Here is a 22,261-nt window from a genome sequence, read left to right as displayed (position 1 = left end):
ACCAATAAAGCCTGTACAGCACCGACCCCGCCCTGCGCCTCCCTGGGCACCCGGGGGGGCCTCTCGTCATCGCGCCGCGGCCGCAGCCCCGGGGACCCCCGGCCCCGACGCCCCCTGCTCCCCCCGGCTCCGGCCGGCCGGGGGTTTGGGGGGGGTCCCGCAGCCCTGGGCCGCCTTCCCCCCCGCCCCCCCGGAGCCCGGGCAGGCGCGGGTTAACGTCACGCCCCTCGTCACGCCCCCTCCCCACCCCCCGTGACGTCACGACCGAGGGCTCGTCCGGGACCGTTCGCCGCCGCTGAGCTCGCACGGTGTGGGGGGGAGCCGGTGGCCGTGGGGGGGGGGGGGCCGGGGCAGCAGGGGGTCCTTGGGGGTATTTGGAGGGGCCCGGGGACAGTCGGGGGCCCTGGGGGTGTTTAGGGGTCTCGGGGATCTTTGGGGGTGGTTGGGGGTCCGGGGACAGTGGTTGGGGGGGTCCCTGGGGGGTGCTGGGGGGTCCGGGGGCAGTGGCTGGGGGGTCCCTGGATCAGCTGCCGCCCCCCCCCGGCCCCCATGGCGCTGCGACTCGCCGCCCCGCTGCTGCGCCTGCCCCGGAGCGGCGTCCGCTGGGGGGGCACGGCCCCCCCCCCGCAGGGTGAGTGGGGACGGGGGCCCGAGACCCCCCCCCGCCCCCCTACCCTCGCTGCTGGGGGGGGGGCACATGTACGGGCCGGCCGTGGGGCTGGTGCAGACCCCCCCGGTGCTGACCACCCCCGGTAGTGACCCCCCCAGTGCTGACCTCCCCAGTACTGACCTCCCCGGTACTGACCCCCTCGGTACTGACTCCTCCGGTGCTGACCCCCGGTACTGACCCCCGGTACTGATACCCCCGCTGCTGACCCCCCTCGGTACTGCCCCTCCCCCCGGTACGGCCCTCCCGGTACTGACCCCCGCGGTGCTGACCGCCCCTGGTGCTGACCTCTCCCTGGTACTGCCCCCCCCCCCGGTACTGACCCCCTCGGTACCGACCCCCCGGTGCTGACCCCCGGTACTGCCCCCCTCCCGGTACCGACCCCCCGGTGCTGACCCCCCGGTACTGCCCCCGGTACCGACTCCCCGGTACTGACCCCCGGTACTGACCCCCCGGTGCTGACCCCTTGGTACTGACCCCCCGGTACTGACCTCCCCAGTACTGCCCCCCCGGTACTGACCCCCCGGTACTGACCCCCGGTACTGACCCCCCGGTGCTGACCCCCTTGGTACTGACCCCCCCGGTACTGACCTCCCCAGTACTGACCCCCCGGTGCTGACCCCCCGGTGCTGACCCCTTGGTACTGACCCCCCCCGGTACTGACCTCCCCAGTACTGACCCCCCCCGGTGCTGACCCCCCCCGGTACTGACCCCCCGGTACTGACCCCCGGTGCTGACCCCCCGGTACTGACCCCCCGGTGCTGACCCCTTGGTACTGACCCCCGGTACTGACCCCCCGGTGCTGACCCCTCCATGCTGACCCCCAGCCGCCGCCTTCGACTGGCGGGACCCGCTGGGGCTGGAGGCGCTGCTGGCCCCCGAGGAGCGGCTGCTGCGCGACGCCCTGCGCAAGTACTGCCGGGAGCGGCTGCTGCCCCGCGTGCTGCAGGCCAACCGCCACGAGGGTACCCGGCCGCGGCCCCTGCGCCCCCAAACTGTCCTCCCCACAAACCCTCCCCGGGGCCTCAAATAGCCCCCAGAACCACTCCCCGCCCCAACCCCATCACCCCCGCTCCTCCCTTGCTACCCGCGCCTCCCTAGCACCCCAAATACTCCCCCCCGGGTGCCCCTGGTACCCCCCCGCTACCTCCCAATCCTCCCCAGCACCCCCAACATGCCCCTGCCACCCCTCGAGCACCCTCCCTGTGGGGCCCTGGGTGCCCAAGGTTGGGTGCAGGGGTGGGGGGAGCCCCCGGTCCCAGCCAGGGGGTCCCCACTGCCCCCAGCCCAGCTCACAGCTGGTCCTCACTGCCCCCCCCCCCAGTCTTTGACCGGGAGATTGTGTCCGAGATGGGGGCACTGGGGTGCTGGGCCCCACCATCAAAGGTGAGTGGGGGCGATGTGGGGACTGGGACCCCCCAGGGGGTGGGGGAGACTAGGGGGGCTGTGGGGTCCCCCAGAGACAGTGAGGGAGCTGGGGGATGACAAGGGGTGGATGTGGGGGCCAGGGTCCCCCTGGGGTTACTGGGGGTCCAGGGTGCCATGGGGAGTGCTGGGACCCCCGGGGGGCTGGGGCATCTCCAGGGGCAACGAGAGGGTTTGGAGGGGCTGGGGGCGGTGATCCTCTTTGGGGGTGTCTCGGGGGGCAGGGTCCTCTCATGGGGGTAGGGGGTGGTTCCTGGGGGGCAGAGGGTTATGGGGGACAGGGGGAGCAGGGATTCCTGGGGTCGGGGGGGGGGTCCGTGGGTGACGCCGTCCCCAGGGTACGGCTGGGGGGGCCCGGGGGTCTCCGTGGGTGACGCTGTCCCCAGGGTACGGCTGCGCGGGCACCACCTCGGTGGGCTACGGGCTGGTGGCGCGGGAGCTGGAGCGGGTGGACAGCAGCTACCGCTCGGTGCTGAGCGTCCAGTCCTCCCTCGTCATGCACCCCATCCTGGCCTACGGGACCCCCGCCCAGCGGGACCGCTTCCTGCCCCCCCTGGGTGAGACCGGCACCGGGCGGGGGCGTGGGGCAGGTTGGGGGATACTGGGGCACGATGGGGGTCTGTGGGGCAGGAGGGGGTCTGTGGGGCAGGAGGGGGCTGTGGGGCAGGAGGGGGCCATGGGGCAGGAGGGGGTCTGTGAGGCAGGAGAGGGGCCATGGGGCAGGAGGGGGGCCGTGGTGCAGGAGAGGGGGCCATGGGGCAGGGGGGGGCTGTGGGGCAGGAGGAGGGATACTGGGGCAGGAGGGGGGATACTAGGGCAGGATGGGGGGCCATGGGACAGGAGGTGGGGGGCTGTGGTGCAGGAGAGGGGGCCATGGGGCAGGAGGGGGGGTCTGTGGGGCAGGGGGGGAGGCCATGGGGGTCCCGGTGCCCCCCTGACACCCCTCCCAGCGCGGGGGGAGCTGCTGGGGTGCTTCGGGCTGACGGAGCCCAACCACGGGAGCGACCCGGGGCGCATGGAGACGCGGGCGCGCTACAACCCCAGCGCCAAGACCTACACGCTGCGGGGCTCCAAGACCTGGTGAGCCCTGAACCGGGGGGACGGGGCCCCCCCGACACCCCCAGGCCCCCCCCCTGACCCCCGCGCCCCGCCCAGGATCACCAACGCGCCGGTGGCCGACCTGTGCCTGGTGTGGGCGGTGTGCGAGGAGGACGGGCGGGTGCGGGGGTTCCTGGTGGAGCGGGGGACGCCCGGCCTCAGCACCCCCAAAATTGAGGGCAAGTTCTCGCTCCGCGCCTCCGCCACCGGCATGATCCTGATGGATGACGTGGAGGTGCCGGAGGAGAACCTGCTGCCCCACGCCGTCGGCCTGGCGGTAAGGGGGGGCCCTGGGGGGGGGGGCGTGGGGGGCCCTGCCACGGGACGGGGGCCCTGGTGACGCCCGCTCGCCCCAGGGCCCCTTCGGCTGCCTGACCCACGCCCGCTATGGCATCGCCTGGGGCGCGCTGGGCGCCGCCGAGGCCTGCCTGGAGACGGCGCGGCAGTACGTCCTCGACAGGTAGGGCCGGGGCTGGGGGGTGCCCCGGGGGGGTCCCGCCGGCCCCCCGGCCCCACCGCCCCCTCCGCCGCAGGAACCAGTTCGGGGGGCCGCTGGCGCGCAACCAGCTGGTGCAGAAGAAGCTGGCGGACATGGTGACGGAGATCGCCCTGGGGCTGCAGGCCTGCCTGCGCCTCGGCCGCCTCAAGGACGAGGGCAGGTGGGTGCTGCCGCGGGGGCCGGGGGGGGCTGGCGGTGGTGGCGGGCGGGTGCCAGTGTCCCCGTCCCCGCAGGGCGGCCCCCGAGATGGTGTCGATGCTGAAACGCAACTCGTGCGGGAAGGCGCTGGCCATCGCCCGGGAGGCGCGGGACATGCTTGGGGGGAACGGGATCTGCGACGAGTACCACGTCATCCGGCACCTGATGAACCTGGAGGCCGTCAACACCTACGAAGGTACGGTGGCGCCAGGCGGGGCTGCGGGGTCCCCACAGCGCCAGCGCTGCTGGGCGGCACCGAGGCCTGGCCGCTCCCTCGCCCACAGGCACCCATGACATCCACGCGCTGATCCTGGGCCGAGCCATCACCGGCATCCAGGCCTTCGCCCCCGGCAAGCCGCCGGCACCACGGGGCTAGCAGAGGGAGACGGCGCCCGGCACTGCACCGGCGGCACGTGGCTGTGACGCTCTGTGGCATGACCGGCCTCCCGCTGCCGCCAGCGCGGCCAGGACGCCACCCGTGGGGGACGTGTCCACACCTTGCGGGGAAGGACATGAGGAGACGGTGCCAATGCCCGGACCCGTGCCACCGACAGGACCTGCTGTCACTGACCGGACCCCGTGTCACCGACGGGACAAGGTATCGCCAAAGAGACCTGCTGGCACTGACGGGTCTTGGCGTCACCGATGGGACCGGGCTGCCCAGTCGTGCCGGGCTTTGCTGCAGAGCCTCCTGGCCGGTGAACTGCCCTGGTGCCTTTGCCGTCCTCGCGGCCACTCGACAATAAAAGGTGGAAAAGCCACCCCACGCTGGCCTCCCGTCGTCAGCGCCAGCCTCGTCAGCGTTAATTAAGCCACCAGGACGCAGCTCCGCCACCGGGAGGGGGCCCTGCTTCAGCACGTGCTGTGTGCGGCGGGGTTTGCCCCGGCAAGCGGCTGGGAGCGAGCGAGCGGCGGAGCCCTGCAGCCCCTCCGGATTTGGCCTTTGGGGCTTTTTGCTCTTTTTATTTGTGCTAAACCCGAACACCAACAGCAACGGAAAAGCCCTTTTTGGGCCAAAATCCCCCTTTCCCACTCGCAGCCACCCTGGCACAGCAGCAGTGGGCAACACACGCCCCACTCATGGAGCAGGCGGGCTGCTGTGGGGCTGGGGGGGTCCCGCGGTTTTGGGGGACCCCTGCAGATTTGGGGCCCCACTCAGGTCTCGGGCTGCAGGCAGAGGTCGCGGTAGGCCGCCTCCACGGTGCGGCAGACCTGCCGGAGCTCGGCCTCGGCCTGCCCCACCCGCTCCATCACCTCTGCCAGCTCCTGCAGCCGCTCCTGGATCAGCTCGTTGTGGAGGCCGTAGAGGTGGAAGAGCCGCTCCTCCAGCTGCTCTGCCAGGCCCGAGACCTGCCACGCCGGGGCGGAAAAGAGGGGAAACGGCTCTTGCTGGGCTGCGGGGGTGGGCAGTGCCGCTGGCACGGCCGGCACCCGGCTGCCGTCCCCGGAGGGGGGTGGCAGCTGCGGCCGCCCGGGCTGGCGCAGCTCCCGGCCTGGCTTGGCTGCTGCCACCGCCAGCTGCGCCCATGGTAGCCAGAGCGCCGGTCGCGGTAGCCACCGAGTGCCGGGTCACCGCGGGCCGCAGCTGCCGAGGCCGGGCCGCCATCTGCGCGTGGGCCTGCGGGAGCTCCCCGTCCCGCCCTGCTGGCGTGGCCCCCCCGGCTGCAGGCACGCCAGCGGGAGCAAAGTCCGGCGCGGTGCGCAGCCAAGCAAGGACGCCAAGGGCAGCCAGCGGCTGCGCGTGGACGGGGGAGCCATTGGCGTCCCCTCCTCTCCCCAAAGCGGGGCTGGAGGCAGCTGCAGCCGCCCCCGAAGGGGCTGGGGGTGCTCCCCTCGCCACGGCAGCGAGCACCGGTGCATACGGCACACCAGGCTCTGCAGCTGGCGCTGGCGCCCTGCGAGAGGCTGCTTGCGCTGTGCTCCCTCCCCGCGGCACCTCGTCTCACTGCGCCCCCAGCCTGCCGCTAATTCGGCCGGAATAACGGGATTAAGCGCGTCAAGCAGAGACCGCGTGGCTGTGCAGCCCCACTCGGCAGCGAGGGGCTGGCACGGGCCAGGGTCTCCTCGCCTGCCGCTCCCCCCGCGCCGGCGGCCCCTCACCGCTCCCCAGCCCCCACCTTCAGCAGCAGGCTCTCCCTGAAGCCGCTCATCACGGTGTGGTCCTCCTTGCGGCTGTCGTTCACTCTGTCGATCAGCTGCTGCGCGCGCTGCTGCAGGCCCCCGACGCTGGCATCCAGCGATGCGAAGTACCGGGAGGCCTGGCCGTCCAGCGCCGCCTCCGTGCCGGACCGGGGGGCCGTGGGCAGCGCCTCCGACCTCGGCCGAAACATAGGACCCGCGTGTCAGCGGCACACAGCCCACGGGGATGGGGCCTTGCTCTGCCCCGGCCAGGGAGGGGACAGCCTGCCTGGCCAGTCGCGTTAATTGGGAAACGTTGGGAACCCCACTAACGAACGTGGTGGCCTGTGGACGTGGTGGCCTGTGTGTCACCTGGGACACCCCTTTCTCCACTGCCTGTGGGGTTGTCACTCCCCACACACTCTTTTTTTCCCCAATTTAGGTCAAAATTGTGAGGCAACAGAGGATGGAAAATGTGTTACCTGTCGGGATCCTCACCGGGGGGGTCGTCCCTGCCCAGCCCTGCAAAGAAGGGGCTGTCGCCCGCCTCCGGCTCTGGGCCCTCGTGCTCCTTTCGCGACATACCCACCCCAGGGGACAGGCAGCCGTCAGGGGCTGGGGGCCGGGGCATGGCCAGGCTCGGCGGGGCTCCCGGGGGGGAAGGACCCGCCTGCCTCCGGTGCCGCTGCTCAGGGCCTATGCTGGGCTGCGACACCCCCAGCCCCGGGGAGTCCCACCGCCGAGACGGGGGACCAGGCGGGCGACTGTGGGAGCGGGAGTAGGAGTGGACCGGAGACCCGCGCTGGCCAGAGCCCGGAGCGGAAGAAGCGGGACCCGGACCCCACAGCCGCCCCTCACGGCGCTGATGGGGGGGCACGGTGGGCGGGGTCTCGGCGGGCGATGGGCACCTGCGCCGGCCAATCGGCGCCCGCCTGGGCCGCGGGGCGGCCAATGAAAGGCGCCGCGGCCAACGGCGGGAAGGGCCGGGCCGTGCGCTGAGGAGACGGAGCCGCGATGGCGCCGGGGCACGGTACGGTCCGGTCCGGTCGCGGCGCACCGGAGGGGCCGGGGGGGTGGCGGCCTGGGAAGGCCGGCTGACCAGCGAGGAGGCGCCCCGGTGCGTGGCCGCCGGGCTGAGACACCCCGGGGGGTCCTGGGGAGCCGCGGTCAGGGCCGCGGGGCTGGGGTGTCTGCGGGTTCGGCTCCCCCCTGCGCTGTGTGAGGCCATGGGCCCCCCCCCGCCCCGTGCACAATAAACCCTCCCCAAGCGCCGGCCCACGCGTGGTCCCTGCCTCCGGCACAGACACAGGCACCCTGCTGGGCAAAGGGGCTTTATTGGGGGGCACCCCTCCCCGGGAGGACGGGCGCTAGGCGTCCAGGCGGCAGAGCGGGCTGTCGTAGACCATCTGCAGGTTGACCCGGTGCCCCACCAGCTCCCGGATGTTGTTGATGCCATACTTGATCATGGTGGGGCTGGCACAGGAGAGGGAGGTCAGCAGGGGCGGGGATGGCCCCCTCCCCACGCCGGGGCCCCCAGCCGCCACCCGACTCACCGCTCCAGCGAGAGCCCCCAGGCGATGACGGAGACGTTCTCGGGCAGCCCCATGGGCAGCAGCAGCTCAGGGCGGAAGACACCCGAGTTCCCCACCTCCACCCACTTCTTCAGCCCTGGGGAGGGAGGTGGGGGCCCGCAGGGGGTGAGGTGGGGTCCCCAACCATGGGGCACCCCAGAGACCCCCTACCTCAGAGAGAGTGAGACCAGGCCACCCCATATTGGAACCCTAGAGCCTCACCACCCCATAGAGGCACCCCAACCCCCCCAGGGAAGGTAGCTAGGCTGACATCCATGCCATAGGACCACCCCCAAAAGTGGGGGGGCACCCCAAAGCCCCCCCCAGCCTCCAGGGAGAGAATGAGGCTAAGCTGGCTGCCACCCCAAAAAGTCACCCAATTTCACCCCCGCTCTGTGGAGGCACATGCAGACCGTGGGGTTCCCCCCCCCCCTTCTGTGGGTGCACACACAGACCCTGGGGCTCCATGGGGGACCCACGCAGACCCCCAGGACCCCCTTTTTCTATGGGGGGGCCCAGGCACACCCCCGGGGCCCCCCTCACCCTCGTGGTAGCTGAACACCTCCATGCTGGGCTCCGTGTAGGGGTTATAGGCTGGCTTGAAACGCAGCTGGGTGATGCCTGGGGACAAAGAGGGGGGACACAGAGGGAGGTGAGGGGGGCCCCGGGGACTCCCCGGCCACTTCGCGTGCCCCCCCCCGCGCCCCCCATACCCAGCTTGGTGAAGAACTGTCGGAGGATGCCCATGAGGTGGCCGAGGGTGAGGCCGCGGTCGGCCACCACCCCCTCCACCTGGTGGAACTCGGCCAGGTGGGTGGCGTCCAGGCTCTCGTTGCGGAAGACGCGGTCGATGGAGAAGTACTTCACCGGGGAGAACTTCTCCTGGAGGGTGGCAAAGGAGGGGTAGGGTCAGGCGGGGCCCCCCCCAAACCACCCCCCGTGCCCCCCCAAACCTGTCCCACCTGGCGGGCCAGCCGGTAGAGCATGCGGGCGCTTGCGGACGTGGTGTGGGTGCGCAGCAGGTTCCTCCGCGCCTCCTCCAGCCGCCACTCGTACTTGTACCTGCGGGGGCGGCTCAGCGGGGACGGGGGCACGGCCTGGGCGTGGGGGGCACGGCCCCCCAACCCCGCCCGCCCTGGGGTCTTGCCCTCACCCCTGCGAGCCGTAGCCTCCCTGCGAGTGGACCTTCTTCACCTTGGCCGTGTAGCCGGCAGGCAGCTCAGGGGCCTCGGCGGGGTCTGGGGGGGCACAGACATGGAGGGGGGGGTGTCAACGGAGTTTTGGGGGGCCCTGTACCCCCCCCACCCCCAGCACCCACCCTGCAGGAAGAAGGTGTCGTGCTGGTCGCGGGCCGGGTGCTGCTGGGGTTGGAAGAGGGCGTCGAAGTTCCAGAAGGAGCTCTCCACAAAGTTGTCAGTGGGCATCTCCGTGAACCTGGGGGGGCCGCGGCGTCAGGGGGGGCCGCGGCATCCAGGGGGGCCGTGCCCCCCGGCCAGGGCCCCCCCCCCCGGGGTGCCCCCCACTCACCCCATCTCCAGGAAGATCTGGCGGAGCTGGGAGCGCACCTTCAGCAGCGGGTGGAGGTGGCCGCAGGCGGGCGGCAGCCCCAGCGCCGAGAAGTTGTAGGGCTTGAAGGGGCGCTGCCGCCAGGAGCCCCTGTGGGCAGGGTCAGGGGGTCACGGCGGGGTCAGGGGGTCACGGCGGGGCCGACCCCCCCCCGACTCACGTGGCAATCATCTCCGGCGTCAGCTCCGTCTCCTGCCGGGACACCGCCGTGCTGAAGGCGCTGCCCTTGCGGATCCAGTAGGATTTGAGGGTGCTGGGGGGCGTGGGGGAGTCAGGGGCGCCCCAGACCTGCCCCCCCAGCCCCCCGCCCCCACTCACACTTCCAGCAGCAGCTTCCTCCTCTTCAGCTCGGCGCGCTCCCGCTCGGGCAGGCCCTCGGCCTCCCCCCGCTGCACCCGCCGCAGGCTCTGCTGCACCGCGTCCTGCACCTCCGCCACCTGCGGGAGACGGGGCGGGGCGTGGGGGGACACCGGGGACAGGATGGGGGACAGACCCCGGCCCCCCGGGACCCCCGTCCGACACCCCCGGACACTCACGGCGCGGAGGACGCGGGGGCCGCCGGGCGCCCCCTTCTCCAGGCGCAGCCACTTGTTGGCCATGGCCTTGCTGAAGCCCACGGAGCCGCCAGGCAGCTTCTGCGGGGAGGGGGCGTCCGTGAGGGACCCGGTGCCCCCCCCCCACCCCGGGTCCCCCTCCCCGGCGCCCCCCGCGCTCACCATGGCGTCGCTCTGGGGCAGCCCCTCTGCCGGGAGGCTCCGGAAGAGCCGCACCTCGGGGCTGCCGTCCCGCAGCACCTCCGCGCCCTCGGGGCTCAGCTCCCACCGCGTGGCCGCCCGCGCCTCCGCCTCGATCACCTGCGGGGACCGGCACCGGGGTCGGCACCGGCACCGGGGGCAGCACCGGCGCCGGGGCCGGGACCAGCACCGGGATCGGGGTCAGCACCGGGACTGGGACCGGCGCCAGGACCAGGGCCAGCACCGGGACCGGGATCAGGGCCAGCACGGGGGGCAGCACCGGGACCAGCACCGGGACCGGGACCAGGACCAGGGCCAGCACCGGGACCAGCGCCGGCGCCGGGACCGGCACCGGGGCCGCGACCGCGGGCGGGACCGGCACCGGGACCACCGCCGGCGCCGGGACCAGCACAGGATCGGGACCAGGGCCAGCACCGGGATCGGCGCCGGTGCCCCGGGGCTCCCCTCGCCCGCGGCCCCGTGCCCCGGTCCCGGCGCCCCGCCGCTCCCACCTCCCCCAGCGCCTGGAGGCTCTTGACGGCGCCCACGAGCGTCTGGTGGTCGAGGCCGAGCGCGGCGGCCGCCTCCAGGCTGCAGAGGCCCCCGCCGGGCCCCGCCGCCTCCCGCTCCAGCCGCTGCAGCAGCAGCTCGGCCACGCTCGGCGACATCGCGGCGGCCGGAAGTGCTCCCCGCGCTGCCCGGAAGCGGTGGCGCCGCGCGGGGCGGGGCGCGGCGGGCGCCATCTTGAGAGTGGCGGGGCGCCATCTTGAGTGTGGCGGGGGACCCCGGGGTGGCTTCGGGTGGGGGAGACCGCCAGGTGCTGCCGGAGGCCGGTGACGTCGCGAGGCGTCAGAGTGACGTCATGAGGCGCTAGGCCCCTTTACCACACAGCCCAGCGCGCACCCTGGGCCCGCAAGGGTCCGACTGCCGTGCCAGGCTGGTTCCCCCCGCCTCGTGCCAGGCAGTGCCGTCGGCCGCAGTGACGCCCCCGTGTCACCCCCAGATCCGTCGCCATGGCAACAACGACCCCGGGCACGCTTTGCCGGCCCGTCGCTGTGGTGACACCGACCCCAGGCACCCCGTCGCCATGACGACAGCCCCTGTGGCCAGATCCGGGGGGCGCCAGTGCCTCGTTAGGGCAGCCCTCCAGCCTGCTCCTTCCTGGGTTTCATGTGCGCTATGACATCATTGGGCATATTACATCATCATTGCATCACACGTTCATATTACATCATGAATCCCTCAGGCGAGAGGGAGACCCCCGTCCCGTGTGTCGTGTCCCGCCTATTCCCCTGCCGTGCCGCGGCCCCAACCCTCTTCCCGGGGCCATTTTGGGATGGCGAGCACCGCCCCCCACGTGGTCCGCAGGAGGCCTGGCCCTTTAAGAGCGCCCGTCCCCACGTGACCGCGGTGACGCACCCCGCGGAGGGAGGACAGGAGCGCGCGGGCGGGGGGGGGCGTCTCCGTCCGAACGCGTGGTCGCTCCTCATTGGCCGTCGTGCTCAGCCAATGGGAAGCGGCCATCTGGGACGCCAACGTTCGGGGGCGCCGTCGCCGCCGGCCAGCGGGCGGCCGGCCAATGGCAGCGGGCTCTGCGCGGGCGCGGGCCAATGGGCCGGGGCCGGGGGCGGGCCGAGGGGCGGTGGGCGGATAAAAGCGGGCGCCGCCACCGCCCCCCTCCGCAGTGCCGGGCGCCGCCGGGCCGGGAGGGAGGGAGGGCACGACCGGGCCGCGCCGCGTGGGACCGCCGCCATGAGACGTCTCAGCCTCCCTGTCGCGCTCGGCGCCCTCCTGGCGCTGGCGGCGGCCGGGCCCGCCCAGTTCTTCCGGGAGGAGTTCGGGGACGGAGGTGAGGGGGCCGGGGCGGGGGTCCCCTGAGGTATAGGGGGTTGAGGGGAGGCCCCTGAGGCGAGGGAGGCGGCTGTGGGGACCTGGGGTGTTCCCTGAGGCGAGGGAGGGTAGTGGGGGCGTGGAGGCCTCCCCTGGGCTGGAGGTCGGGGCTGTGGTGGGGGCTGTCCTGGGTATGGGAGTGGATGGGGGCGAGGGGTCTCACCTGGGCTGAGGAGGAGGAGGATCATACCGGGGGTGAAGGATTTGGGTGCAGGGGGTAAGGGGCATTAGAGGATTGGGGGGGGGCGAGGCCTCTGGGTGAGATAAGAGGGGCTGAGAGATGTTGGAGAGGGGTAAGTGTCAGGAGAAAGATGGGGGGGAGGGTCAGGGCCTGCTTGGATGGGTGGTTCTGGGGAGAACTTTGTGTAGGAGGTCTGCCCTGGGCTGGGGAACGGGGCCCTGGGAGGACACAGGGGGCTGAGACCCCCTCCCCCCCAGCTTGGGGGGCTAGAGAGGCAGTGGATGGGGGCTGCTAGGAGTGGGGGCCCTCAAGGGGTAGGGGTTCCTCACTGGGGAAGTGACATTTGGGAAGGGGTTGTTCCCTGCGGGTGGAGGCCAGAGAGGAGCTGGCTCATGATGGGGGCTTGTCCTTCCCCGGGACCCCAAATCCTCCTGCAGCCCTACAGCAAGAGACACCCCAAGATCTGAGCTCCCTCTGGGGCTCCCAGCAGTGGGGGGAAGGGGAGGAGGAGCAATGTGGGGGGGCCCAGCTCTGGCTGCGGGTGCAGGTGGGCAGCTCTCCTCGATGGGCTCCTCTGGAGCGTGAAGGGCCTCGGGAGCTGCCCTGCTTCCAGCTCTGCGCTGGGGGGGCAGACCCGACTCCCCAGCTATGGGGAGGGGACTCAGGGTCCTGAGCGCTCCCCTCCCGCAGACGCCTGGACCCGCCGGTGGGTGGAATCGAAGCATAAGCCTGACTACGGCCGGTTTGTCCTCACGGCTGGGAAGTTTTACGGCGACGCCGAGAAGGACAAAGGTGAGGGGACCCCCGGGGCCAGGCCATGCTGGGTGGGGACCCCCGGGCCCAGGAGCCCCCCCCCACCCCAACGTGCCTGCATCCTGCAGGGATCCAGACGAGCCAGGATGCCCGGTTCTACGCCATCTCCTCCCGCTTTGAGCCCTTCAGCAACCGGGACAAGACGCTGGTGGTGCAGTTCACAGTGAAGCATGAGCAGAACATCGACTGTGGTGGTGGCTATGTCAAGCTCTTCCCGGCCAGCCTGAACCAGGAGGACATGCATGGCGACTCCGAGTACAACATCATGTTCGGTGGGTCCCCGGCCCCCCCCTGTGGCCCCCCATGGTGGTGTGTGTGGGACTCCCCTTACCCCCTGTCCCCTCCAGGCCCCGACATCTGTGGCCCTGGCACCAAGAAGGTCCATGTCATCTTCAACTACAAGGGGAAGAACGTCCTGATCAACAAGGACATCCGCTGCAAGGTGGGTGGGCGGGGGGCCTGGCCCTGCCCTGCCCTGCCCCACTGGGGAGTCTCTGGCCCTGCTGAGCTGCCCCTCCCCGCAGGATGACGAGTTCACCCACCTCTACACGCTGGTGGTCCGGCCCGACAACACCTACGAGGTGAAGATCGACAACGCGCGGGTGGAGTCGGGCAGCCTGGAGGAGGACTGGGACTTCCTGCCCCCCAGGAAGATCAAGGACCCCGACGCCCGGAAGCCCGACGACTGGGATGAGCGGGCCAAGATCGACGACCCCGAGGACACCAAACCTGAGGTGGGGGGGGGGGAGGGCTCTGAGGGGTGTGGGGGCTCTGGGGCAGTGCAGCAGTGCCCTGACCCCGCCTGGCCCCCCCAGGACTGGGACAAGCCCGAGCACATCCCTGACCCTGACGCCAAGAAGCCGGAGGACTGGGATGAGGAGATGGATGGGGAGTGGGAGCCCCCCGTCATCCAGAACCCCGAGTACAAGGTGAGGCCGGGGGTCTGGGGGGTCTCCAGGGGACAGGGCTGTGCCCCCCTGAGCCCCCCTGACCCCCCCCCCGCTACCCCCCAGGGCGAGTGGAGGCCCCAGCAGATCGACAACCCCGACTACAAGGGGAAGTGGGTGCACCCTGAGATCGACAACCCCGAGTACAGCCCCGACCCCCACCTCTACGCCTACGACAGCTTTGGCGTCATCGGTCTCGACCTCTGGCAGGTGCGTGGGGCGGTGTCACCCGCGGGGTCCTGTGTGTCCCCCCTGGGCCCCCCTGAACCCCCCTGTCCCACAGGTGAAGTCTGGCACCATCTTTGACAACTTCCTCATCACGGATGATGAGAAGCTGGCGGAGGAGATCGGGAACGAGACCTGGGGGGCCACCAAGGTAGGGGAGGGGATGGGGCTGGACCCTGGGACCCCTCTGGGACCCCCCCGGTGACCCCCGCCATGTCCCGCAGGAGGCGGAGAGGAAGATGAAGGAGCAGCAGGACGAGGAGCAGCGGAAGAAACAGGAGGAGGAGGAGAAGCAGCAGAAGGAGGAGGAGGGGGACGAGGAGGGGGACGGGGACGAGGAGGAGGAGGACGAGGAGGAGCCCGAGGCCGAGCCCGAGGAGGCGGAGGCGGCCCCGCGGGACGAGCTGTGAGGGGCGGCGCGGCCCGGCCGGCCCCGGGGCGGGACCGTAATGTCTCTGTGAGACCTGGACTCTTTTCTATGGGCGCCGCCGCCCGCCCGCCTGCGGGCCCGGGGAGCGGCGGGGGGGGGCCGGGCCCCCCCCCGCCGGGCGAGGACTCAGGAACGGCGCCGGGCCCGGTACCGTGGGGGCGGGGGTTGGGCGGGGGTGCGGCACCCCCCCGGTACGGGCGGGGGTGGGGCTCCGCGGGCGCACGTGACTGTACGGGTGTCGCGATCCGGTTTCTATTAAATTAACGCTCGTCCCGGCCTCAGCTCCGCTGCCTCCGCCCGCGCCATTTTCCCGCGCCGCCGCCATTTTGTGCCGCCGCGCGCCTCACGTGACGGAGCCGCCGCGCCCTTTCCCGCGTCACGTGACGGGGGCGCCGCCGGGCGGGAGGGAAGGCGGGCAGGGCCCGCGCCGTCACGCAATTCCGGCCGCGCGTCACGTGCCGGAAGCGGCGGGGCGCCTAAGATGGCGGCGGCGTGAGTTGCATGTTGTGGGGCCGCCGGGAGGAGCCGCCGCCGCGCCATGGCGGTGACCGTGACGCTGAAGACGCTGCAGCAGCAGACCTTCAAGATCCGCATGGAGCCGCACGAGACGGTGAGCGCGGCCCGGGCGGGCGCGGCCGGCGGCGGCCCGCGGGGCGGGCGGGGCTGGGCCTCACCCCCCGCCGGCCTGGGGCGGCCCCGATCCCGCTCCTGCCCGCGGCGGGGGGGGGGATCCGAGTCCCCCCGGAGTGGGGCAGCCCGGGGCTTCTGCGCCGCTGCGGTGCCGTTTCGTTCCCTGCCCCCTCCCGCCCCGGCTGAGGATGGAGCCGTGTGCGGGGTACGCGGCGGCGGGCGGGGGGGGGGAGGGGAGGGGATCGCCCCCCCCGCACGGCCCGGCCGGGGCCGCTCTGTGTCTCCTGCCTCCGTTTGGGAGGCGGTGGCGGGTGCCGTGCTCGCTGCAGCATCAGCTGTTGGGGGCGGGTGTCCTGTCATTGTGCAGCCTGGGGCTCCCCAGTGCCCCCCGCGGGGGTGGCTCGGCTGCCTGGGTGCTCTGCACGCCGGGGAGATCTCGAGCGGGGAATTATTTGGGTGGGGGTGAACATCGGGGGGGGCTGAACCCCCCCGGGCTCAGAGCACCTCCCCAGCTACTGCCTGCCTCCCCCCAGAGGCTGTCCCTCTGCCGGCCCCAGATGGGACGATGACTCCCCTGTCTCGGGGGGCCCTTGTTGCTTTTGGTGGGACCCTGTGTGTTGGGGTGACCCGGTTTGGGGGCTGCCCCCCTGATCTCCTGCGCCCCTAGGTGCGGGCGCTGAAGGAGAAGATCGAGGCGGAGAAGGGCAGCGATGCCTTCCCCGTGGCTGGGCAGAAGCTCATTTATGCCGGGAAGATCCTGAGCGATGATGTCCCCATCCGCGAGTACCGCATTGATGAGAAGAACTTTGTGGTTGTCATGGTGACCAAGGTGGGACCCCCCCCCAGATCCCCCCCCAAAACGGATCCCCTCCCAGACACACACACACACACCCCCCCCCCTCCCCCCCGCCGGCTCACGACCCCCTTCTGCAGGCCAAGTCGGCGCTGGGCACCGCAGCCTCTGAGGCTGGAGCTGGCGGCGCCTCGGAGCCTCCCGCGGCACCGGGGCCCCCCCCGGCCGCTGACGCCGTCCCCCCGCCGCCCGCCGCCCCCAGCGAGGAGGCGCCGTCCCATGATCTCCCTCCACTCGCCCTCTCGGAGCCTGCGGCGGGGTAAGGGGGAATAGAGAGAGCCCCAAGGAGGGGGAACTGGGGGGTGGGGAGTCTAACTCTGTTAGGCCCTGTGGCTGGGGGTCGTGGGGGACCAGAGAGGCTGAATCAAAGTGTTTGGGGGGGCTGCAGGGGATTAGGGGCCAGTACAGAGATTGGGGGGGGGAAGTAGCAGGGGAGTGGGGGCTGGGGCTGGGCCAGCACGGAGGGGGGGTAGTGGGCCACAGGGGCTTTTGGGGGGGCCGGCTGTGCCCCGGAGTTCTCAGAAAAGCCCCGGCTGCCACATCTCTCTCTTGAATCCACAGCTCTGTTCCCCCTCCAGGTAGTGCGGGGCGCTCGGCCGACGCCGCCTCCACCCTCGGTGGGTGCCAGGGGGTGTGGAATGGGGGGAGGGGCAGGAGGGGGAGGGACGTGGAGGGATCCCTGGGGTGTGGTGACTTGGGGTCCACAGAGATTTGGTGGGGTGGGGGCTTCCCAGCGTGTGGTGGTTCCTGGCATGGGGAGGCCTCTGGAATGGGGGGAGGTTGAGGGCGGGTCCTGAGCAGGGACGGAGGAGAGGGAGAGGTGTCGTGGAAGATGCTGTGGGGGTCTCCAGGTGAGGGAACGGGGCAGATAAATGGGGGTGTGTGAAGTTCATGGGGCAGTGAAGGCAAATTGGAGCAGCAGGGGGGTGGGGGTGTTGGAGCTGGGGGGGGCCCAGGGGGGTCCCAGGGCCAGCGCTGACATGGGACCAGCAGTGACGGGCTCAGAGTACGAGACGATGCTGACGGAGATCATGTCGATGGGGTACGAGCGGGAGCGGGTGGTGGCCGCGCTGCGTGCCAGCTACAACAACCCCCACCGCGCCGTCGAGTACCTGCTGACGGTGAGCCAGGGGGCGCAGGGGGTGGTGGGGGGGGGAGGGCTCAGGCCCCCCTGACCCCCGCTGTCCCTAGGGCATCCCCGGCAGCCCCGAGCCGGAGCGCCCGCCGGTGCAGGAGAGCCGCCCCCCGGAGCAGCCAGCGCCTGAAGGTCGGTGGGTGGAGCTGCGTCGGGACACGCCCAGGGGGCGGGGCTGTGGCTGGCCACACCCAGCAGGCTCAGTCTCGGGTGGGGCTCGGGCCTCCTCCCTAGTAGGCGGGCTCCTGGTCTGGGGGTGTGCTTGGGAGCCGTCCAGCTGGAGGTGTGGTGTGGGGGCTCCGCCTTCCTGGGGGTGTGGCCTAGTGCTAAGAACCGCCCCCAGGGACGCCCCAGCTGGTTCTCTGCCCAGGGGCGTGGCTCTGCTGGGCCCCTTGCTGGGAGGGGTGTGGCCTGGGCAGCCCCTGCCCCCTTTGTGGGTGTGGCCTGGCTGGAGGGAGGGGTGTGGGTGGGGCAGTGCTTGGGGTGGGCCCATTGCCCCAGGGCAGGGCTTGAGGAGGCTCTTCCTCCTGGGGGGGGGGGGGGGGTGTCTCACCGGGTCCCTCCCCATGGGTGTGGCCTGGTCTTGCCCCACCCACTGACCCCGCCCACCCGCAGGGGAGAACCCGCTGGAGTTCCTGCGGGAGCAGCCCCAGTTCCAGAACATGCGGCAGGTGATCCAGCAGAACCCGGCCCTGCTGCCCGCCCTGCTCCAGCAGCTGGGCCAGGAGAACCCCCAGCTGCTCCAGGTACCCGGCAGCCCCGGGACCCCTGCGGGATCCCCCTGCCACCCCCCGACTCACCCCCTGCCCCTCTCTCCCTCCCCCAGCAAATCAGCCAGCACCAGGAGCAGTTCATCCAGATGCTGAACGAGCCACTGGGGGAGCTGGGCGACCTCGAGGGGGAGATGGGCGCCATCGGGGACGAGTCCCCCCAGATGAACTACATCCAGGTGACGCCTCAGGAAAAAGAAGCCATAGAAAGGGTAAGGGCAAGGGGGCACCACGGAGACGCTGGCTGTCGGCCGTCGGCAGGGTGCAGGGGGAGCTGCTTGCTGTCAGTAGGGACCAGAGTTAATAGCGTGGCTGATCTGCGGACAGGAGTCGCTGCAAGCAATGTCGAGCCAGCAGTAAGAACCGGAGTTTGCAGCGCTGAGGAAGTCGGGGAAGCAGCCCCCTTAGAACTGTTGTTAGGGCCTGGAATTAACGCTGCTGGGAGGGCCAGTATCCTTGTAGCTGTTCAGAATGGCAGCAGTTGGGCTGTGGTCACTGGGCTCCAGAGCTAACAGCGGCAGAAAGCAGCTGTTGGCGGGAACCAGAACAGCAAAAGATCCTCGTCAGCCACCGTCGGGGACCAAATTTAGCCCTCCCAACGGGTTGCGTACAGAGCTAATGCTGGCAGGGAACACAGTGAGAGCTACCATTGGGGTCCAGAGTTAACAGCGGCGGTGGGAAGCTGTGCCTGCCCCGGGGTGTCAGTAGGGCCCAGTGTTAATGCTCCCCCCTGCAGTTGAAGGCGCTGGGCTTCCCCGAGAGCCTGGTGATCCAGGCCTACTTCGCCTGCGAGAAGAACGAGAACCTGGCGGCCAACTTCCTGCTCAGCCAGAACTTCGACGATGACTGAGGGGCCGGGGCAGGCGCCCCCTCCCCTCCCCCACCTCCGGGGGGGGGGCAGGGGGCCCATGCTGCCTCCTGGGGGGGGTCCCACCGCGGAGGGGGGCGGACACAGCTCTGCACGGGCCCCCCTCCCCGGTGCTGTGGGTGTGGCTCTGCCTTTTGGGGAAGGGCGGGACTGGGACCCCCATTGGGCCCCAGCCCTGCCACGCCCCAAGGGAGCAGCAGCCATTGGTGGAGCCCCCCATGCTGGGGGGGTGCTCGGCAAACCGCTTTCTCCTGTCCCGTGTGTGTTTGTGTGTGTCCCCCCCGCCCCGCCCCCCCCTTCCCCCGTTCGGCCCTGGGGGGGTGGGGGGGGCGACACCACGGGAAGAACCAGAACGCGGGGGAAGAGATTAAACGCAGAATTTTAAACCCGTTTTGGGGTCATGTGGGTGTGATTTGGGCAGAGGAGTGGGGGCCTCAGGAGGAGACGGCCCCTGTGCTCTCGGGGGGGGCCCTCGGGGGGGGCCGGGAGGCGGCGGCAGCCTCGGCAGCGGCCATGGCGCTGCGGGCGGCCTCCTCCCGCACCTGCCGCCGGCGCCGCTTCTCCTCCTGCCGCTGCCGCCGCTCCAGGTCCTGCAGCAGTGCCTGGGCCTGGGGGCTGCCACGGGGGGGGGTCCCGGGGCGGGGGGGGCCCCCCAGCCCCGCCTCAGCCAGCAGCCGCTGCCGCCTCGCCGCCTCCTGCCGCGCTCGTTCCCGCGCCTGCGCCCGCTCCTGCCGCCAGGCGCTCACCCGTGCCGGCATCGCCGCCAGGCTGCGGGCCACCAGCTGCCGCCTGGGGGGACAGAGCAGGGGACCCCCCCCCGGGCTGGGGACACCCCCGGGCTGGGGACACCCCCAACCCTGCACTCCCCCCGGTCCCAGTTCTCCCAGTGCCCACGGTTCTCTCCAGTGCGGTCCCGGTCCCATTTCTCCCCAGTTTTCCCCAGTTCTTCCCCCCATTCCCCGCCCGCAGACCCCGATCCCGGTTCTCCCAGTGCCCCCCCCAGACCTGATCCCAGTTCTCCCAGTGTCTCCCCGGCCCATTCCTCCCAGTTTTCACCCGTGCCCCCAGCTCCCAGTACCGGTTCCCCCAGTGGTGCCCCAGGCCCTGACCCCGGTTCCCCCGGCGTCCCCCAAACCCGGTCCCAGTTCTCCCCGTGCCCCCAGACCCGCCGCCCCGCCCCGCCCCGTCCCACCTCTCCTCCCGCCGCCGCGCCTCCTCCCGCTCCCGCCGGTCCAGCGCCGCCTCCACCTCCCGCAGCGGCGGGTCCCACTCGCGCTCCTCCTCCTCCGCCGCCCGCAGCCGCTCGGGGTCCGGCCAGAGCCGCCAAGCCGGCACCGCCGCCGCCTCCCCCAGCCGCCCGAACCGCCGCGCCGCCGCCCGCAGGTCCGCGGGGTCCGCCGGGCCCGGGCCCCGGCCCGCGCCGCGCCGCAGCGGGGCCGCCCGATAGGGCCGCGCCGGGGCCGCGATCGCCAGCGGGACCCGGGCTCGGTCCAGCGCCGCCGCCACCGCTCGCCCCCAGGGCGCCGCCATCTTGGGGGGACGACGGAAGTGACGCCCCGGAAGCGGCGGAGTGCGAGGGCGGAAGCGGCTGAAGGCGCGGGCGGAAGCCGGGCCGGGAGGTGACGGGGGGGGGGCCGGAGGGGGGGAGGAGTCGGGGGCGGGGTGGGTTGGGGTGGGGGACCCCAACGGGGATGGGGGCCCCGATGGTGGGGATGGCTCATAGCGGGAGGGGAGGGGGTGTCGGGTCTCATACCGGGGGGGGACCCTGGAAGGACCCCGGGGGGTGGGGACCCCCTTGGTGTCGGGGGGCCCCCGGGGGGGCTCCGCCCTGGGGCGGGGGGCGGCGGGGACCCCGGCCCGGGGCTGGCAGCGGGGCGGGGGGTCGCTCCCCGCCGCCATGCTCCCAAACCGCCGCCCCTCCCCCGGGGGGGGGGGGTGGGCTCGGCGCGGGCTCCCCTCCCCCCGGCCCCCCCAAACCTTTTCACTCGCAGCCAAAGCCCGGGGCGCGCTGCCAAGGCCGCGGCCGCCTTAACCCCTCCCTGCCCGGGGCCGGATCCCCCGCCCCCCCGGCCCTCCCGGCCCCCCCGCGCCCAGGCGCAGCCCCCGGACGCCGGGGTCCCCTGGGGGGGTCGGGGGGCGGGAAAAGGGGGTGGGGGGCACCCGGCCGCCTGGGACCGCTCCCCACGCGGGCCCCACGGGGGGGCCGGGGCCCCCGGACGCTTGGGTCCGCTCCCCGCCCGCCCCCGGCTGGAGCTGCCGGGGGCCGGGGGGGGGCGGGGGGAGCCCTAATGGCTTCCAGGCCTCGGCAGCCGGCGAAAACGCGCTGCTAACCAGAGCCAAAATCCCCCGAAATTGCCCCAAAACGTTCCCCAGGCCTCCTGGGGGTGGGGGATCCAGGCGTCCTGGCCTCCCTGCCGCCACTGCAGCCCACAGGCCCCCCCCCCCCCCCGCCACCAGCTGGGGGACTCAGGTGTCCGGGCTCCCGGCCCCCCCCCAGTGAACCCAGGGCCCCCCTAAACCCGGCCAAGGGGAGGGGCTGGAAACCGGCCCATTTTGGGGCAGTTTTGCCCGATTTTGGGGCCTCTGCGGTTCCTTCACTCCCGCCTTTGTCCTTCCCCGCTGCCGAGACCCCACAGCCCCGCGTTTACTCGGGGGGGGGCATTTCTCCCCACCCAGGTTTTTCCTGTCCAGCCTCAGGGGGGAGTGGGGCAGCTCCGGACGCCTGGGTCCCCGTCCCACGCATGTCCCCGGGGCTGGCAGATGACACGCTGTGGTGTCAGCGCCTGTCCTGGCGTGTCGTTGTGTGTCACGGCGTGTCAGGGTACATCGCGGTGTGTCGGGGCGTGTCGTTGCAGGTCACAGCGTGTCACAGCGTGTCAGGGCGTGTCATTGCAGGTCACAGCGTGTCAGGGCGTGACGTTGCATGTGGTGGTGTGTGCGAGCGCTGGCCCCCCCCCCCCCCCCGCTCGGCTCCATCTGCAGCCCCAGCCGGTTGCAGCGGCGCTGGGGGGGTTCGATGGGCCCCGTGCAACGCACGCCGGCTGCACACGCGTGTGCGCGGGGACACGGAGACTCGGACATGCCGGATCCCTGGGTCCCCTCTGGCCATGGGGCGCACCAGGTGCCCGGACACGTGGGACCACCCCATCCTGAGGTCCCCCCCTCGGTGCCTGGAGGGGACAGGCAGGGCTGGGGGCTTTGTGGAGCCGCCCATGTCGTCCCCTGCCGCGATGGCCGTGCCCTCCCGTGGCAGCAGCCCAGCGTGGGGGAGGGCCACAGCTGTGCCCACCCTCCCCTCCCCCACCTGCGGGGGGACCCAGGCGTCCGGGTGGGGGGGATGCTGAGACCTCCCCCCTTCCCCCCGAGGTCCCCTCCAGCCACGGCTCCCCTGACCCCACGGCACCCGGTGACGTCTGGGGCGCCCCAAAGCCAGGGCCCCTCGTGCCACCCCTCGGTGCTTTGGGCCGTGGCAGTGACGGTGCCTCCGGCAGCGAAGGGGTGACGGTGGCGGTGGCGGCGGTGCCAGCGCTGGCACCGGGCGGTGACAGATGGTGGAGGGACGCGGCTGCAGCCAGAATGACAGATGAGGCTGCCGCCGCCGCCGTCACCGCCACTGCCACTGTCACTGTCACCCACACCGCCA

At 72.2% G+C, this 22,261-nt stretch overlaps 6 protein-coding genes across 8 annotated transcripts; 3 read left to right on the top strand and 3 right to left on the bottom strand.

Annotated features, from left to right (window-relative positions):
* Positions 1-239: 239 nt before the first annotated feature.
* Positions 240-4,649, top strand: GCDH (glutaryl-CoA dehydrogenase). Its single transcript, XM_072848436.1, is given in 12 exon segments — positions 240-309; positions 545-631; positions 1,495-1,632; positions 1,992-2,030; positions 2,033-2,053; positions 2,479-2,649; positions 3,043-3,172; positions 3,248-3,467; positions 3,547-3,650; positions 3,724-3,849; positions 3,923-4,083; positions 4,172-4,649. Coding segments are annotated over 11 exon segments (1,284 nt in total). The 5' UTR covers positions 240-309; positions 545-549; the 3' UTR covers positions 4,264-4,649.
* A 200-nt stretch (positions 4,650-4,849) lies between these two features.
* SYCE2 (synaptonemal complex central element protein 2) lies at positions 4,850-7,233 on the bottom strand. The gene is made up of 3 exons (XM_072848464.1): positions 6,488-7,233; positions 6,005-6,203; positions 4,850-5,237 (listed from the first exon to the last, which is right to left on the bottom strand). The coding sequence occupies exons 1-3, from the start codon at positions 7,231-7,233 to the stop codon at positions 5,043-5,045; spliced, it is 1,140 nt and encodes a 379-aa protein (XP_072704565.1). The 3' UTR covers positions 4,850-5,042.
* An 87-nt stretch (positions 7,234-7,320) lies between these two features.
* FARSA (phenylalanyl-tRNA synthetase subunit alpha) lies at positions 7,321-10,574 on the bottom strand. Its single transcript, XM_072848465.1, has 13 exons — positions 10,389-10,574; positions 9,859-9,996; positions 9,679-9,777; positions 9,461-9,579; positions 9,303-9,395; positions 9,104-9,232; positions 8,895-9,010; positions 8,730-8,814; positions 8,539-8,638; positions 8,290-8,458; positions 8,120-8,197; positions 7,559-7,673; positions 7,321-7,478 (listed from the first exon to the last, which is right to left on the bottom strand). Exons 1-13 carry the CDS (start codon positions 10,542-10,544, stop codon positions 7,373-7,375), a joined length of 1,503 nt encoding a protein of 500 aa, XP_072704566.1. The 5' UTR covers positions 10,545-10,574; the 3' UTR covers positions 7,321-7,372.
* A 971-nt stretch (positions 10,575-11,545) lies between these two features.
* CALR (calreticulin) lies at positions 11,546-14,643 on the top strand. Its single transcript, XM_072848338.1, has 9 exons — positions 11,546-11,725; positions 12,638-12,739; positions 12,829-13,032; positions 13,108-13,202; positions 13,285-13,494; positions 13,576-13,689; positions 13,774-13,917; positions 13,991-14,083; positions 14,157-14,643. The coding sequence occupies exons 1-9, from the start codon at positions 11,629-11,631 to the stop codon at positions 14,340-14,342; spliced, it is 1,245 nt and encodes a 414-aa protein (XP_072704439.1). The 5' UTR covers positions 11,546-11,628; the 3' UTR covers positions 14,343-14,643.
* Positions 14,644-14,797: 154 nt separating this feature from the next.
* Positions 14,798-19,008, top strand: RAD23A (RAD23 homolog A, nucleotide excision repair protein). 3 transcript variants are annotated; one of them, XM_072848339.1, is made up of 9 exons: positions 14,803-14,972; positions 15,660-15,821; positions 15,926-16,104; positions 16,407-16,462; positions 16,836-16,966; positions 17,037-17,112; positions 17,596-17,726; positions 17,807-17,962; positions 18,487-19,008. In XM_072848339.1, the coding sequence occupies exons 1-9, from the start codon at positions 14,901-14,903 to the stop codon at positions 18,598-18,600; spliced, it is 1,077 nt and encodes a 358-aa protein (XP_072704440.1). In that variant the 5' UTR covers positions 14,803-14,900; the 3' UTR covers positions 18,601-19,008. The 3 variants fall into 3 exon arrangements, with proteins under 3 accessions (XP_072704442.1, XP_072704440.1, XP_072704441.1); XM_072848340.1 differs by having other exon boundaries at positions 14,805-14,972; positions 16,839-16,966; XM_072848341.1 differs by lacking the exon at positions 17,596-17,726 and having other exon boundaries at positions 14,798-14,972.
* GADD45GIP1 (GADD45G interacting protein 1) lies at positions 18,980-20,185 on the bottom strand. The gene is made up of 2 exons (XM_072848342.1): positions 19,811-20,185; positions 18,980-19,407 (listed from the first exon to the last, which is right to left on the bottom strand). Exons 1-2 carry the CDS (start codon positions 20,146-20,148, stop codon positions 19,053-19,055), a joined length of 693 nt encoding a protein of 230 aa, XP_072704443.1. The 5' UTR covers positions 20,149-20,185; the 3' UTR covers positions 18,980-19,052.
* Between the last annotated feature and the right edge of the window lie 2,076 nt (positions 20,186-22,261).

Source organism: Ciconia boyciana, chromosome 31, assembly GCF_034638445.1.
Source record: "Ciconia boyciana chromosome 31, ASM3463844v1, whole genome shotgun sequence".
Lineage (NCBI taxonomy): Eukaryota > Metazoa > Chordata > Aves > Ciconiiformes > Ciconiidae > Ciconia > Ciconia boyciana.
This window is presented reverse-complemented; position numbering and strand designations above follow the sequence as displayed.

What these genes read in the sequence shown, in the direction of transcription:
- SYCE2 (XM_072848464.1), bottom strand. Translation starts at nt 7,233, where the DNA reads ATGGCCTCACACAGCGCAGGGGGGAGCCGAACCCGCAGACACCCCAGC. An exon ending in CCCGGTGAGGATCCCGACAG is followed by an intron (nt 6,204 to 6,487) that starts GTAACACATTTT and finishes GTTTCGGCCGAG; the next exon opens with GTCGGAGGCGCTGCCCACGG. An exon ending in GGGAGAGCCTGCTGCTGAAG is followed by an intron (nt 5,238 to 6,004) that starts GTGGGGGCTGGG and finishes CCGGCGTGGCAG; the next exon opens with GTCTCGGGCCTGGCAGAGCA.
- GADD45GIP1 (XM_072848342.1), bottom strand. Translation starts at nt 20,148, where the DNA reads ATGGCGGCGCCCTGGGGGCGAGCGGTGGCGGCGGCGCTGGACCGAGCC. An exon ending in GCGCGGCGGCGGGAGGAGAG is followed by an intron (nt 19,408 to 19,810) that starts GTGGGACGGGGC and finishes CTGTCCCCCCAG; the next exon opens with GCGGCAGCTGGTGGCCCGCA.
- FARSA (XM_072848465.1), bottom strand. Translation starts at nt 10,544, where the DNA reads ATGTCGCCGAGCGTGGCCGAGCTGCTGCTGCAGCGGCTGGAGCGGGAG. An exon ending in ACAGTTCTTCACCAAGCTGG is followed by an intron (nt 8,198 to 8,289) that starts GTATGGGGGGCG and finishes CTTTGTCCCCAG; the next exon opens with GCATCACCCAGCTGCGTTTC. An exon ending in TGGGGGCTCTCGCTGGAGCG is followed by an intron (nt 7,479 to 7,558) that starts GTGAGTCGGGTG and finishes CTCCTGTGCCAG; the next exon opens with CCCCACCATGATCAAGTATG.
- CALR (XM_072848338.1), top strand. Translation starts at nt 11,629, where the DNA reads ATGAGACGTCTCAGCCTCCCTGTCGCGCTCGGCGCCCTCCTGGCGCTG. An exon ending in ACAAGGACATCCGCTGCAAG is followed by an intron (nt 13,203 to 13,284) that starts GTGGGTGGGCGG and finishes CCCTCCCCGCAG; the next exon opens with GATGACGAGTTCACCCACCT. An exon ending in AGACCTGGGGGGCCACCAAG is followed by an intron (nt 14,084 to 14,156) that starts GTAGGGGAGGGG and finishes CATGTCCCGCAG; the next exon opens with GAGGCGGAGAGGAAGATGAA.
- RAD23A (XM_072848339.1), top strand. Translation starts at nt 14,901, where the DNA reads ATGGCGGTGACCGTGACGCTGAAGACGCTGCAGCAGCAGACCTTCAAG. An exon ending in GCATGGAGCCGCACGAGACG is followed by an intron (nt 14,973 to 15,659) that starts GTGAGCGCGGCC and finishes CTGCGCCCCTAG; the next exon opens with GTGCGGGCGCTGAAGGAGAA. An exon ending in GGAGCAGCCAGCGCCTGAAG is followed by an intron (nt 17,113 to 17,595) that starts GTCGGTGGGTGG and finishes GCCCACCCGCAG; the next exon opens with GGGAGAACCCGCTGGAGTTC.